We start from the raw sequence: 17594 nt of genomic DNA, 5'->3' as shown, positions 1-17594 counted from the left end.
CATAAAACTTCTTCATTCTCTCCATTCTCTTCATTAGTATAATATATATTTATAGTATTATAACTACATTAGTAATTTATATCATTATATTAGTCCTTTAAGAATACTTAAATATTTGATTTTCTCAACACGTTATCAGCACGATCGTTTCTATCGGAAGTGATTTACCACCACTAGGTATATATCATCTATCCTTATTACTTTAATCTTATGATAATTATAATTAGGGTCATGTTAACATGTGCACCAAGGGCACATGTTAAGATTCTAAATATAGAAAATTGCATTTAATGTTAGAAAAAAATTTAATGTTTAAAAAGTTAAATGCACAAATTTCAATATATTATTTCTACTTTTACTTCCTTAACATGTGCCCTTGGTGCACATTTTAACATTTTCCTTATAATTATTATTCGCCCCGTTATAGAGAACTGGCAATTTGTCAAGTGATTTATAACTAGAGTGGCTATTATTATTATTATTATTATTTTTATTACTACTACTTTACCCACTTATTATAGAAAACTCACAACTTGTCAAGAACTTTATAATAAGTGTGAATATTATTTAAGTTTTGTGTGGAGGTCTAAAATCCCCATAATATCACAAAAGATAATTTTTGATTAATAATACTAATTTCCATGGAGGTGTTCAAAACCCCATCTATATTACTAACTTTCATACTTAATGGAGGATTAAAACCTCATATCTATGACTAACTTTTATACTTAATGGAGGTATTCAAAACCCCATCTATATTACTAACTTTCATACTTAATGGAGGATTAAAACCCCATACCTATGACTAACCTTTATACTTAATGGAGGTATTCAAAACCCCATCTATATTACTAACTTTCATACTTAATGGAGGATTAAAACCCCATATGTATGACTAACTTTTATACTTAATGGAGGTGTCCAAAAACCCCATCTATAATACTAATCTTCATATTAAATGGAAGACTAAAATCCACATCTATAATATTGCTAACTTAAATTCTTAATGGAAGACTAAAATCTCAGTCAATAATATTATTTCACGAGAGACTCATAATTAATATTTTGAAATTTGATATTATTTAAAGTTATTATCATATAACTTTACATGTTGTTCTCTCTATTTGTGCATCTTAAGAGCTAGATGATTTTTAACACACTTAGAATATTTTTACTCATTCCCAACGGTAACAAACAATAAAATTTAACACTTTTCTCATATCCCCTAACGGCCACATAACGGCCATGAACAGTAAAAGCTTACATTTTTCCACTATCTTCCAACGGCCACAAACCCAACGGTAACGTAACGGACACTTCATAAAATTCATCTATAAATACTTCACCTTCACTCATAAGTTTTCATACCATTCTCAAACTTTTACTCATATTTCCAAAATGTTTAAATTTTTTCTTATGCTTATCACTCTACTTGTCTTTATGTTTTTCATCTTCTGGATCACCAAATATGAAGAATTAGGAGAACCTTTTATAATAGTAACAATATTTGTTGTTTTACCATTACTAGTATTAGCCTGGTTTATTAGCTGATAGAATCATGGTTTTTGTAATCATAGCTATTGAATAAAATAATTTATTTTTTTGTCATAGTTTATACATTAAAAATTGATTCTGTTCTTTTGTATTTTAGATATAAACATGTCAAACGTTAAGCATCATTTCAAAATTCTAAACATAACCGGAGATAATTACATAACATGGAACAACAACTTAACTGAGTACCTTGCATGTGAGGGGCTCGATAAAATTCTAGAAGGAGATAATGCAGAGGTGCAAACAGCTGACTCACAGGAATTAGCAATGAAAAAAATCGAAAGTAAATCGGATAATTAAACACCACCTTGATGATGGATTACAAACAGAATATTCAAATGCCAAGGATCCCAAAATACTATGGGACAAACTTAAGGCAAGATTTGGACATCAGAGGAAAGTCCTGTTACCTTCATTAATGGATCAGTGGAACAAATTAAGGTTCCAAGATTATAAAAGTGTTGTTGCATATAACTCTGCCATGCACCAAATTATTGCACAATTAGAATTTTGCGGTGTGGCTATAACTGAAGAACAGAAATTGGAAAAAACATTTTCAACTTTCCATGCATCCCAAGTATTGTTGCAACAACAATATAGAATGAGGGGATTTACTGAGTACTCTGATTTGGTCGCAGCTCTTTTGGTGGCAGAACAAAACAATGAGCTCTTGATAAAAAACCACCAGACACGTCCCACAGGAACAATAGCATACCCCGAAATAAATGCAACAACATTTAATCGTGGGCGTGGTGGCCATAATCGTCATAAAGGACGAGGGGGTAAAGCTCATTTTGATGGTCGAGGCAGAAATCACGGTCGAAACCACTTTCGTGGTAGAGGTCGTGGACGAGGATATGTGAATAATTATAGGCCTCCTAAATATGACCAAAATAATAAGAATCATCAAGGTAAAGGTAAATATATCCAAGAAGGTCCTTCAAGGAACCGTGATGATATCTGTTTTAGATGTGGAAAGAATGGACATTGGTCTAAGACGTGTAGGACACCAGAGCACCTGTGTAAAAAATACAGGGCATCTGTTGAAGAAAAGGGAAAGGAAGTAAATTTTAACGAAGTTGAACCCAATAATGATACTACCTACCTTGAGGCTGCTGATTTTGTTGAAGAAGAAAATGAAATGAATATGAATTAAGTAACTAATTAATTAAGTATTTGAATAATGTGTGGTGTGCTTGTATTACTTAATAATATGTGTGACTTGTGTGGTGTGCTTGAATTACTTAATAATATGTATGACTTATGTGGTGGGCATTGTGTAATATTTGGTTATTGAATAATAATGTTGAATGTATTATATTGATTTATTGTTTTCCTATCTTTAATCTTGATTTTATTTTAAGAAGGTCAGACATGGAACATGTCAAAGACATTTGCATCCCGGACAGTGGAACTACCCACACGATCCTCAAAAGTAAGAAATATTTCAATGATTTAAATTCTACTAAAGGTGTGATAAATACTATCTCAGGACCTGCTGATTTAATAGAAGGGACAGGTAATGCTATGTTCATGTTACCAAATGGAACAAAATTTGTCATTAATGATGCTTTATATTCTCCTAAATCAAAGAGAAATTTGTTGAGTTTTAATGACATATATCGTCAAGGGTTTGACACTGAAACTGTAACTGAAGGCAATATGAAATATATTAATATTACTACTAATGTTTCTGGAAAGAAGAAAACCTTAGAAAAGCTACCAAAATTGCCTTCGGGATTACATTATACATATATACATAAAATTGAATGTAATTTGGTAGTAAAAGAAGACCCCAAAACTATGATTTTATGGCATGACCGTTTAGGTCACCCTGGTTCAACAATGATGCGAAAAATAATTGAAAGTACTCATGGTCATCCTTTGAAAGGTTTAAAGTTTACAAAAGAGGATAAACCATGTGAAGCCTGTTCTCTTGGAAAACTAATAACAAAACATTCACCAGGCAAAATTCATATAGAATCACCTGCATTTCTTGAAAGGATTCAAGGTGATATATGTGGACCTATCCATCCACCGTCTGGACCATTCAGATATTTTATGGTATTAATTGATGCATCTAGTAGATGGTCGTATGTTTGTTTATTGTCAAGTCGTGATATGGCATTTGCAAAATTTCTTGCACAAATAATTAAATTAAGAGCACAATTTCCTGATTATACTATAAAGAAAATTAGACTTGACAATGCTGGTGAATTTACATCAGAATCATTCAATAATTATTGCATGTCAGTAGGAATCACTGTTGAACACCCTGTTCCTCATGTGCATACACAAAATGGCTTAGCTGAGTCATTAATAAAACGTCTTCAATATATAGCTAGACCATTAATAATGAGAACTAAGCTACCAGTTACTGTTTGGGGTCATGCAATTTTACATGCTGCAGCACTCATCCGTCTAAGGCCGAGTGCTGATCATAAACACACCCCTTATCAGCTTGCAATTGGTAAGGAACCAAATATTTCCCATTTAAAAATTTTTGGTTGTGCAGTATATGTCCCAATAGCTCCACCACAAAGAACAAAAATGGGACCTCAAAGGAGATTGGGAATATATGTAGGGTATGAATCACCGTCTATTATTAGATACCTTGAACCTTTAACAGGTGATGTTTTTCAGGCAAGATTTGCTGATTGTCATTTTGATGAAACAAAATTTCCAACACTAGGGGGAGAAAATAAACACATAGAAAATGAAATAACATGGTATGTACCATCTTTATTACATTTGGACCCATATAATAAATCATGGGAAGAAAATGTAAAGAAAATAGTACACTTACAAGATTTAGCAAACCAACTGCCAGATTCATTCACTGATTTGAAAAGAGTGACAAAGTCACATGTACCAGCTATAAATGTCCCAGCTAGAATTGATATTTCAAAAACAAATGATGTAGCAAGTACATCCAAGGCACGCTTGAAGCGTGGCCGACCTATGGGATCCAAAGACAAAAATCCCCGAAAAAGAAAAGAAACAGAAAAGGTGAATATGATTGAAAGTGATCCTGAAAAGACACTAGATAACAACAAATCCATGATTGAAAATTGTGCTCTCGAAGAAGCACAAAATGATGACAATGAGATCATTAATAATGAAGCTGATAACAAGAATGATCTCGAGATTTCAATAAATTATGTTAATACAGGAAATCTGTGGAGCCGAAAAGGTATGAACATTGATGAAATATTTTCGTTCTCAATTGCATGTGAAATCATAAATGAAAATGATGATCCTGAACCCAAAACTGTGAATGAATGTCAAAATAGACATGATTGGAAAAATTGGAAAGATGCGATAAATACTGAGTTAAACTCTCTTAAAAATCGAAAAGTATTTGGACCCATTGTGGATATACCTGAAGGTGTGAAACCTGTTGGGTATAAGTGGGTCTTTGTAAGAAAACGAAATGAGAAAAATGAGATTGTAAGATACAAGGCTCGTCTTGTTGCACAAGGTTTTTCCCAAAGACCAGGAATTGATTATGAGGTAACATATTCTCCTGTTATGGATGCCATTACTTTTCGTTATTTAATTGGTTTATCAGTGTTTAACAAATTGGACATGTATCTCATGGATGTTGTTACTGCTTACTTGTATGGATCACTTGATAGTAACATATATATGAAAATCCCGGAAGGATTTAAGATGCCTGAAAACTCAAAACCCAGAGAGACGTATGCAATAAAGTTGCAGAGGTCATTATACGGATTAAAGCAGTCAGGACGCATGTGGTATAATAGACTGAGTGAATATTTATTTAAAGAAGGTTATGTAAATAATCCTATTTGCCCTTGTGTCTTTATAAGAAAAACAATATCTGGTTTTGTAATAATCGCTGTCTATGTTGATGATTTAAATATCATTGGTACCAATAAAGAAATTAAAGAAGCAAGAGATTACTTAAAGAAAGAATTTGAAATGAAAGATTTGGGGAAAACCAAATTCTGCCTTGGTTTGCAAATTGAATATACTAAAAATGGTATATTGGTACATCAATCAAACTATACAGAAAGGGTATTGAAAAGATTCAACATGGACAAAGCCAACCCTTTGAGTACCCCAATGATGGGCAGAACATTAAATGTTGAAAAGGATCCGTTTAGACCTAAGGAAGAAAATGAAACAGATCTTGGCTCTGAAGTACCATACCTCAGTGCCATTGGGGCACTCATGTACCTTGCCAACTGTACAAGGCCTGATATAGCCTTTGCAGTGAATTTACTAGCAAGATTCAGTTCATGTCCTACAAAGAGACATTGGAAAGGAATAAAACATATTTTTCGATATCTCCGAGGTACTTCTGATTTTGGTTTGTTTTATTCTAACAATACAAAACCAGTTTTACTTGGTTATGCAGATGCAGGATATTTGTCAGATCCACATAATGCTAAATCACAGACTGGATATGTGTTTACATATGGTGACACCGCAATATCATGGAGATCTCAAAAGCAAACACTTGTAGCAACTTCTTCAAATCATGCTGAAGTAATTGCCCTCCATGAAGCTAGCAAAGAATGTAGATGGTTGAGATCAGTAACTCAACATATCCAAGGAACGTCTGGTTTACCAACTGATAAGAATCCAACAATTTTGTATGAAGACAATGCTGCATGTGTTACTCAGATGAAAGAAGGTTACGTCAAAAGTGATAGAACCAAACACATCCCTCCAAAATTCTTCTCATTCACACAAGAGCTAGAAAGAAACAAAGAGGTTGATATTCAATACATTCGTTCGAGTGAAAATGTGGCCGATCTCTTTACAAAGGCACTTTCTACATCAGTCTTCAAGAAACACGTACGAAGTATTGGAATGCGTCACCTTCGAGACCTTTGAAGAAGAATTACCTAGGCTTGGTTAAGGGGGAGCATAATGTTGTACTCTTTTTCCCTTATTGAGGTTTTTATCCCAATGGGTTTTTCCTAATAAGGTTTTTAACGAGGCAGCACATGTTCCCATCACAATCTCCTCGACCAAGCTTCAATAAAGCACCATGATAGATATTTCAAAGGGGGAGTGTTATAATAAATTGGAAAATCAACAAAATTATCTTGAAAGACATTGGTTACTATTAATGTTGAAATATCTATCTATAATGTCAACTTAAAATAGTAATGTAAAATTATCAATGTAAATGTCAACTTGCAATAGTAAATCTAAGTTAATGTATTCATAATTTTAGTAGTATAACTACCACCCTTTGGATCATGTAAAAGACACCCTTGAGAGCAACAAGTAATCTCATAAAACTTCTTCATTCTCTCCATTCTCTTCATTAGTATAATATATATTTATAGTATTATAACTACATTAGTAATTTATATCATTATATTAGTCCTTTAAGAATACTTAAATATTTGATTTTCTCAACACGTTATCAGCACGATCGTTTCTATCGGAAGTGATTTACCACCACTAGGTATATATCATCTATCCTTATTACTTTAATCTTATGATAATTATAATTAGGGTCATGTTAACATGTGCACCAAGGGCACATGTTAAGATTCTAAATATAGAAAATTGCATTTAATGTTAGAAAAAAATTTAATGTTTAAAAAGTTAAATGCACAAATTTCAATATATTATTTCTACTTTTACTTCCTTAACATGTGCCCTTGGTGCACATTTTAACATTTTCCTTATAATTATTATTCGCCCCGTTATAGAGAACTGGCAATTTGTCAAGTGATTTATAACTAGAGTGGCTATTATTATTATTATTATTATTTTTATTACTACTACTTTACCCACTTATTATAGAAAACTCACAACTTGTCAAGAACTTTATAATAAGTGTGAATATTATTTAAGTTTTGTGTGGAGGTCTAAAATCCCCATAATATCACAAAAGATAATTTTTGATTAATAATACTAATTTCCATGGAGGTGTTCAAAACCCCATCTATATTACTAACTTTCATACTTAATGGAGGATTAAAACCTCATATCTATGACTAACTTTTATACTTAATGGAGGTATTCAAAACCCCATCTATATTACTAACTTTCATACTTAATGGAGGATTAAAACCCCATACCTATGACTAACCTTTATACTTAATGGAGGTATTCAAAACCCCATCTATATTACTAACTTTCATACTTAATGGAGGATTAAAACCCCATATGTATGACTAACTTTTATACTTAATGGAGGTGTCCAAAAACCCCATCTATAATACTAATCTTCATATTAAATGGAAGACTAAAATCCACATCTATAATATTGCTAACTTAAATTCTTAATGGAAGACTAAAATCTCAGTCAATAATATTATTTCACGAGAGACTCATAATTAATATTTTGAAATTTGATATTATTTAAAGTTATTATCATATAACTTTACATGTTGTTCTCTCTATTTGTGCATCTTAAGAGCTAGATGATTTTTAACACACTTAGAATATTTTTACTCATTCCCAACGGTAACAAACAATAAAATTTAACACTTTTCTCATATCCCCTAACGGCCACATAACGGCCATGAACAGTAAAAGCTTACATTTTTCCACTATCTTCCAACGGCCACAAACCCAACGGTAACGTAACGGACACTTCATAAAATTCATCTATAAATACTTCACCTTCACTCATAAGTTTTCATACCATTCTCAAACTTTTACTCATATTTCCAAAATGTTTAAATTTTTTCTTATGCTTATCACTCTACTTGTCTTTATGTTTTTCATCTTCTGGATCACCAAATATGAAGAATTAGGAGAACCTTTTATAATAGTAACAATATTTGTTGTTTTACCATTACTAGTATTAGCCTGGTTTATTAGCTGATAGAATCATGGTTTTTGTAATCATAGCTATTGAATAAAATAATTTATTTTTTTGTCATAGTTTATACATTAAAAATTGATTCTGTTCTTTTGTATTTTAGATATAAACATGTCAAACGTTAAGCATCATTTCAAAATTCTAAACATAACCGGAGATAATTACATAACATGGAACAACAACTTAACTGAGTACCTTGCATGTGAGGGGCTCGATAAAATTCTAGAAGGAGATAATGCAGAGGTGCAAACAGCTGACTCACAGGAATTAGCAATGAAAAAAATCGAAAGTAAATCGGATAATTAAACACCACCTTGATGATGGATTACAAACAGAATATTCAAATGCCAAGGATCCCAAAATACTATGGGACAAACTTAAGGCAAGATTTGGACATCAGAGGAAAGTCCTGTTACCTTCATTAATGGATCAGTGGAACAAATTAAGGTTCCAAGATTATAAAAGTGTTGTTGCATATAACTCTGCCATGCACCAAATTATTGCACAATTAGAATTTTGCGGTGTGGCTATAACTGAAGAACAGAAATTGGAAAAAACATTTTCAACTTTCCATGCATCCCAAGTATTGTTGCAACAACAATATAGAATGAGGGGATTTACTGAGTACTCTGATTTGGTCGCAGCTCTTTTGGTGGCAGAACAAAACAATGAGCTCTTGATAAAAAACCACCAGACACGTCCCACAGGAACAATAGCATACCCCGAAATAAATGCAACAACATTTAATCGTGGGCGTGGTGGCCATAATCGTCATAAAGGACGAGGGGGTAAAGCTCATTTTGATGGTCGAGGCAGAAATCACGGTCGAAACCACTTTCGTGGTAGAGGTCGTGGACGAGGATATGTGAATAATTATAGGCCTCCTAAATATGACCAAAATAATAAGAATCATCAAGGTAAAGGTAAATATATCCAAGAAGGTCCTTCAAGGAACCGTGATGATATCTGTTTTAGATGTGGAAAGAATGGACATTGGTCTAAGACGTGTAGGACACCAGAGCACCTGTGTAAAAAATACAGGGCATCTGTTGAAGAAAAGGGAAAGGAAGTAAATTTTAACGAAGTTGAACCCAATAATGATACTACCTACCTTGAGGCTGCTGATTTTGTTGAAGAAGAAAATGAAATGAATATGAATTAAGTAACTAATTAATTAAGTATTTGAATAATGTGTGGTGTGCTTGTATTACTTAATAATATGTGTGACTTGTGTGGTGTGCTTGAATTACTTAATAATATGTATGACTTATGTGGTGGGCATTGTGTAATATTTGGTTATTGAATAATAATGTTGAATGTATTATATTGATTTATTGTTTTCCTATCTTTAATCTTGATTTTATTTTAAGAAGGTCAGACATGGAACATGTCAAAGACATTTGCATCCCGGACAGTGGAACTACCCACACGATCCTCAAAAGTAAGAAATATTTCAATGATTTAAATTCTACTAAAGGTGTGATAAATACTATCTCAGGACCTGCTGATTTAATAGAAGGGACAGGTAATGCTATGTTCATGTTACCAAATGGAACAAAATTTGTCATTAATGATGCTTTATATTCTCCTAAATCAAAGAGAAATTTGTTGAGTTTTAATGACATATATCGTCAAGGGTTTGACACTGAAACTGTAACTGAAGGCAATATGAAATATATTAATATTACTACTAATGTTTCTGGAAAGAAGAAAACCTTAGAAAAGCTACCAAAATTGCCTTCGGGATTACATTATACATATATACATAAAATTGAATGTAATTTGGTAGTAAAAGAAGACCCCAAAACTATGATTTTATGGCATGACCGTTTAGGTCACCCTGGTTCAACAATGATGCGAAAAATAATTGAAAGTACTCATGGTCATCCTTTGAAAGGTTTAAAGTTTACAAAAGAGGATAAACCATGTGAAGCCTGTTCTCTTGGAAAACTAATAACAAAACATTCACCAGGCAAAATTCATATAGAATCACCTGCATTTCTTGAAAGGATTCAAGGTGATATATGTGGACCTATCCATCCACCGTCTGGACCATTCAGATATTTTATGGTATTAATTGATGCATCTAGTAGATGGTCGTATGTTTGTTTATTGTCAAGTCGTGATATGGCATTTGCAAAATTTCTTGCACAAATAATTAAATTAAGAGCACAATTTCCTGATTATACTATAAAGAAAATTAGACTTGACAATGCTGGTGAATTTACATCAGAATCATTCAATAATTATTGCATGTCAGTAGGAATCACTGTTGAACACCCTGTTCCTCATGTGCATACACAAAATGGCTTAGCTGAGTCATTAATAAAACGTCTTCAATATATAGCTAGACCATTAATAATGAGAACTAAGCTACCAGTTACTGTTTGGGGTCATGCAATTTTACATGCTGCAGCACTCATCCGTCTAAGGCCGAGTGCTGATCATAAACACACCCCTTATCAGCTTGCAATTGGTAAGGAACCAAATATTTCCCATTTAAAAATTTTTGGTTGTGCAGTATATGTCCCAATAGCTCCACCACAAAGAACAAAAATGGGACCTCAAAGGAGATTGGGAATATATGTAGGGTATGAATCACCGTCTATTATTAGATACCTTGAACCTTTAACAGGTGATGTTTTTCAGGCAAGATTTGCTGATTGTCATTTTGATGAAACAAAATTTCCAACACTAGGGGGAGAAAATAAACACATAGAAAATGAAATAACATGGTATGTACCATCTTTATTACATTTGGACCCATATAATAAATCATGGGAAGAAAATGTAAAGAAAATAGTACACTTACAAGATTTAGCAAACCAACTGCCAGATTCATTCACTGATTTGAAAAGAGTGACAAAGTCACATGTACCAGCTATAAATGTCCCAGCTAGAATTGATATTTCAAAAACAAATGATGTAGCAAGTACATCCAAGGCACGCTTGAAGCGTGGCCGACCTATGGGATCCAAAGACAAAAATCCCCGAAAAAGAAAAGAAACAGAAAAGGTGAATATGATTGAAAGTGATCCTGAAAAGACACTAGATAACAACAAATCCATGATTGAAAATTGTGCTCTCGAAGAAGCACAAAATGATGACAATGAGATCATTAATAATGAAGCTGATAACAAGAATGATCTCGAGATTTCAATAAATTATGTTAATACAGGAAATCTGTGGAGCCGAAAAGGTATGAACATTGATGAAATATTTTCGTTCTCAATTGCATGTGAAATCATAAATGAAAATGATGATCCTGAACCCAAAACTGTGAATGAATGTCAAAATAGACATGATTGGAAAAATTGGAAAGATGCGATAAATACTGAGTTAAACTCTCTTAAAAATCGAAAAGTATTTGGACCCATTGTGGATATACCTGAAGGTGTGAAACCTGTTGGGTATAAGTGGGTCTTTGTAAGAAAACGAAATGAGAAAAATGAGATTGTAAGATACAAGGCTCGTCTTGTTGCACAAGGTTTTTCCCAAAGACCAGGAATTGATTATGAGGTAACATATTCTCCTGTTATGGATGCCATTACTTTTCGTTATTTAATTGGTTTATCAGTGTTTAACAAATTGGACATGTATCTCATGGATGTTGTTACTGCTTACTTGTATGGATCACTTGATAGTAACATATATATGAAAATCCCGGAAGGATTTAAGATGCCTGAAAACTCAAAACCCAGAGAGACGTATGCAATAAAGTTGCAGAGGTCATTATACGGATTAAAGCAGTCAGGACGCATGTGGTATAATAGACTGAGTGAATATTTATTTAAAGAAGGTTATGTAAATAATCCTATTTGCCCTTGTGTCTTTATAAGAAAAACAATATCTGGTTTTGTAATAATCGCTGTCTATGTTGATGATTTAAATATCATTGGTACCAATAAAGAAATTAAAGAAGCAAGAGATTACTTAAAGAAAGAATTTGAAATGAAAGATTTGGGGAAAACCAAATTCTGCCTTGGTTTGCAAATTGAATATACTAAAAATGGTATATTGGTACATCAATCAAACTATACAGAAAGGGTATTGAAAAGATTCAACATGGACAAAGCCAACCCTTTGAGTACCCCAATGATGGGCAGAACATTAAATGTTGAAAAGGATCCGTTTAGACCTAAGGAAGAAAATGAAACAGATCTTGGCTCTGAAGTACCATACCTCAGTGCCATTGGGGCACTCATGTACCTTGCCAACTGTACAAGGCCTGATATAGCCTTTGCAGTGAATTTACTAGCAAGATTCAGTTCATGTCCTACAAAGAGACATTGGAAAGGAACAAAACATATTTTTCGATATCTCCGAGGTACTTCTGATTTTGGTTTGTTTTATTCTAACAATACAAAACCAGTTTTACTTGGTTATGCAGATGCAGGATATTTGTCAGATCCACATAATGCTAAATCACAGACTGGATATGTGTTTACATATGGTGACACCGCAATATCATGGAGATCTCAAAAGCAAACACTTGTAGCAACTTCTTCAAATCATGCTGAAGTAATTGCCCTCCATGAAGCTAGCAAAGAATGTAGATGGTTGAGATCAGTAACTCAACATATCCAAGGAACGTCTGGTTTACCAACTGATAAGAATCCAACAATTTTGTATGAAGACAATGCTGCATGTGTTACTCAGATGAAAGAAGGTTACGTCAAAAGTGATAGAACCAAACACATCCCTCCAAAATTCTTCTCATTCACACAAGAGCTAGAAAGAAACAAAGAGGTTGATATTCAATACATTCGTTCGAGTGAAAATGTGGCCGATCTCTTTACAAAGGCACTTTCTACATCAGTCTTCAAGAAACACGTACGAAGTATTGGAATGCGTCACCTTCGAGACCTTTGAAGAAGAATTACCTAGGCTTGGTTAAGGGGGAGCATAATGTTGTACTCTTTTTCCCTTATTGAGGTTTTTATCCCAATGGGTTTTTCCTAATAAGGTTTTTAACGAGGCAGCACATGTTCCCATCACAATCTCCTCGACCAAGCTTCAATAAAGCACCATGATAGATATTTCAAAGGGGGAGTGTTATAATAAATTGGAAAATCAACAAAATTATCTTGAAAGACATTGGTTACTATTAATGTTGAAATATCTATCTATAATGTCAACTTAAAATAGTAATGTAAAATTATCAATGTAAATGTCAACTTGCAATAGTAAATCTAAGTTAATGTATTCATAATTTTAGTAGTATAAATACCACCCTTTGGATCATGTAAAAGACACCCTTGAGAGCAACAAGTAATCTCATAAAACTTCTTCATTCTCTCCATTCTCTTCATTAGTATAATATATATTTATAGTATTATAACTACATTAGTAATTTATATCATTATATTAGTCCTTTAAGAATACTTAAATATTTGATTTTCTCAACAATTGAGAAATAATAGTGGTTCCAATCTATTGATCCACCCACCGACATTATCTTGTTCCAATACAATATTGTGAATTATTCAAGACTCACGAGTAGCACCCCCTGTCTCTCTTTGATGTACCCCCCACATCCCACAGTGAGATCTTCATTTCCAAGCTAAAATGGCAACACTTAGTTCGTATTACAATGGCAATAACACTACTATGCTTATCTTTGCGTTCCTAGTAATAGTATTACAATCCACACATATTGTATTTGCAACATCTGAATCAAATATTGTGAAGTTCCTTCCTGGTTTTGAAGGGCCACTTCCTTTTGTACTAGAAACTGGATACATTGAAGTAAGTGAAACTGAAAGAGATGAGAATGCAGAAGTGTTTTACTATTTTATAGAATCTGAGAACAATCCTAAACAAGATCCTCTCTTGCTTTGGCTTACTGGTGGTCCTGGTTGCTCTGGCTTCTCTGGCCTTGTCTTTGAAATAGGTAACTAACTAAAAATTACCAGCTTTTATGTATTATAGCTTCCTAAGCTGGAAGTTTGCTCCAGTTTATTTGTTTCTTTTGAGGGGTGTTAAGAAGTCCCACATCGGTTGCGAGCTGGCCTGAATAGTGAATATGTATTTATAAAGTGAGGGCAATCATCACCCCTTACTAGCTGGTTTTGTAGTGTTAAGTTATGTCTAATATCCAATTCTAAGAAGGGATATTGACATAGCTCTCACACTTCGAATCAGCGGTTTGACACCACTGTTGGGCCATCAGGGGAGCCTTCGTGTGATGACTCATAAACCTAATACCTTAAAATTTTGACCGAAAATGTGGTGTTAAAGTAGGCTCCTCTCACAGCTCAACATATGCATAGGTGTGAGACATTAGTGATTCATAATTGTCTCATTTAGACATTTGTGAGCAATTATGATTTTGTCTTGATTGAGAAGAGTAACTGTTCTTAAATTGTTTATAGTCTTATTCCCAAATACTAGTAATATTGTTGGTGCACCAGAACATAATTCAATAGTTAGATGCTAATTATTACAGGTCCACTAGCATTTAAAAATGAGGTATACAATGGGAGCTTACCAAATTTGTTCTTGAGGCAACATTCATGGACAAAGGCAAGTTGAGTTCAAAGTCCATGAAACATATAATTTATCACAGTTTTTATGTTTCATGAAAATTTAAGCTTAATTATTAAATTTATGCTGAACAGGTGAGTAATATTATATTTTTGGATTTGCCTGCTGGAACTGGATTCTCATATCCCAAAACAGAAACTGCTGTTCAGCAAAGCACCTGGAAACTAGTTCAAAATGCTCATCAATTTCTTAGGAAGGTTAATTATTTTTTCATATAGCATCACAAATAATAGTATCATTCTGCAGCTTGAGTAAAATAAATTGTAATAATCATCTTTAATCATTTGTTGTAGTGGCTAATTGATCATCCAAAATTTCTATCAAATGAAGTGTACATTGCTGGTGACTCATACTCGGGCATTCCTGTCCCAATTATTGTTCAAGAAATTTCATATGGTATATTCTACACTACACTCACAAATTAGTCAAATTTCTTAATATGTCTATGGTTCAATGTTAATATAGACTAATATCAAATGATTCAAATTTCTTAATATATTTATGATTCAATGTTAATATAGACTAATATCAATTTGCTAAATGAACCGTTCGGGAGAACGAGAGTTCAATTCCTGGTGGGAACAATTTTTTATCAGACTTTGCTAATGATTTCCAACAGAAAATGAAGGTGGCCTTCAACCGCGGATAAACCTCCAAGGATACATACTGGGAAATCCCATTACAACACCAAAAGATGATAATTACCAAATACCATTTAATCATGCTCATGCACTCATTTCTGATGAACTCTATCAGGTAACTTTATTTTTTTATATTGTTCTATTTTTGTTTTCTTGAATTACAATTGGTTAATACTAACTAACAAATATTTTATTGATAACAACAGTCACTGCAAAAGAATTGTAAAGGTGAGTATACAAATATAGATCCCCAAAATGCACTTTGTCTGAGAGTCTTCCAATCCTACAAGGAGGTAAGGCTTGTAAAACATGCATTATGTCTCTTTAAATAAAAATGTTTAATAGTTTATGAGATAGTTTTTCGGTCACAATAAAATTCAGCTATTGCATATTGTTGTGAATTCTCAGACTATTTCAGGAGTGTCCGGGATTCATATTTTGGAGCCGAAATGCGAATCTGATTTTCATACAGTTTCTAGTAGGAGACTTATTGATAAGGCTCGTGACATTTTTAGTTCTTCTCTCACAATGACACCTTTATATTGTCGGGTAACTTCTCAAAACTAATTTATCATTAGAGTTTGATGTTTGCGTAATTATATTCAGACACTCATATTTTTCTAGTAATTAGGTCTTAGAACATTCCTGTCATCTAATTAAAATATCTGATTTTCTTCCTTTCCCATCGGTAGACTGATGCATATTTCCTCAGTCCCTATTGGGCTAACGACGATAATGTTCGCAAAGCACTGCACATTCGAAAGGTATTTATTTCTTGACAAAAAAGTTTTTTTTTATTTATTTATTTACAATGGTATTACTTGTTCAATTATAAGAGTATTATATGTGCAATTCAGGGAAGTATAGGAAAATGGAAGCGATGTAACAACGACTTACCATTTAAGCATGAAACCCTTAACAGTTTTCCCTATCATGCAAATCTTAGCAAAAAAGGCTTTCGTTCATTAATATACAGGTCAATCTTTTTACTATATATTATAGTATGCATATATATATATATATATATATATATATATATATATATATATATATTGCTATGTATATTTGATTCCTTAATGTTTTTTAAGTATTGAATTTGAGCATAATATAAATTGTCCATGTAATTTAGTTTTCTGATTTTATGATAAATTTTGTTAACAGCGGGGATCATGACATGAGAGTTCCATTCTTGGCGACTCAAGCGTGGATAAGATCTTTAAACTATTCCATTGTTGATGATTGGAGGCCATGGTATTCTAATGACCAAGTAGCAGGGTATGCACGCACACTCCAACTATTTATTACTCGCTGCGATCTTTATTATAAAATAACAAAATTCGACTTTTATTTAATATTAATTGATAGATACACGAGGACTTACTCAAATCGGATGACATTTGCAACTGTGAAGGTAAGCCCTTTAGCATGGTAGCTTTTTTTTTATATCAATCACAACATTAGCATAATTATGTATATATATATATAACTAAGGCATACCATTTATATAAAAAAAAAATTACAGGGGGGAGGACATACTGCTCCAGAGTACAAACCTGAAGAATGCTTAGGCATGTTGACTAGGTGGTTATCTAATAACCCACTCTAGGAATTAATACACCATCATTGCATAGCATTGATCTTGTCAATGCCAAGCACTTTTCATAAATTATTGTCAATGCCAAGCACTTGTATTGTATATATCTATAGATTTTAATTTCTTCATATTGCAAATATTCAAACCTGCAAAGTGTGTTGGACTGTTGGTGCACCAACTTTACTTTTACCATTTCCTTCAGGGCAGGGGCAGTCTTAACCTTTGGGCAAGTAAAGTAAGGGCTTTAGACCCATGGATTGTAAAAAATGACAAATATTGCTCTTTAAGCCCCTCAAGTTGTTCTCAAACCCCCCCAGAAATATTTTTTTACCCTTAAACGCAGTTTGGAAGTTAACGTTCCAAATTTAATATTAGTTTGGAATGTAACTTCCGAAATAATTTCACAATGACACTTCGGAATTTATCTTCCGAACTTGAG

General features: G+C 33.1%; 1 protein-coding gene across 1 annotated transcript; it reads left to right on the top strand.

Annotated features, from left to right (window-relative positions):
* The first annotated feature begins 13790 nt into the window (after window positions 1-13790).
* LOC123917612 (serine carboxypeptidase-like 12) lies at window positions 13791-17451 on the top strand. Its single transcript, XM_045969380.1, has 12 exons — window positions 13791-14267; window positions 14823-14899; window positions 14995-15117; window positions 15214-15316; window positions 15540-15676; window positions 15768-15854; window positions 15970-16110; window positions 16254-16325; window positions 16419-16537; window positions 16723-16836; window positions 16927-16972; window positions 17084-17451. Exons 1-12 carry the CDS (start codon window positions 13943-13945, stop codon window positions 17165-17167), a joined length of 1428 nt encoding a protein of 475 aa, XP_045825336.1. The 5' UTR covers window positions 13791-13942; the 3' UTR covers window positions 17168-17451.
* The last annotated feature ends 143 nt before the right edge of the window (window positions 17452-17594 follow it).

Source organism: Trifolium pratense, linkage group LG3, assembly GCF_020283565.1.
Source record: "Trifolium pratense cultivar HEN17-A07 linkage group LG3, ARS_RC_1.1, whole genome shotgun sequence".
NCBI classification, from domain to species: domain Eukaryota; kingdom Viridiplantae; phylum Streptophyta; class Magnoliopsida; order Fabales; family Fabaceae; genus Trifolium; species Trifolium pratense.
This window is presented reverse-complemented; position numbering and strand designations above follow the sequence as displayed.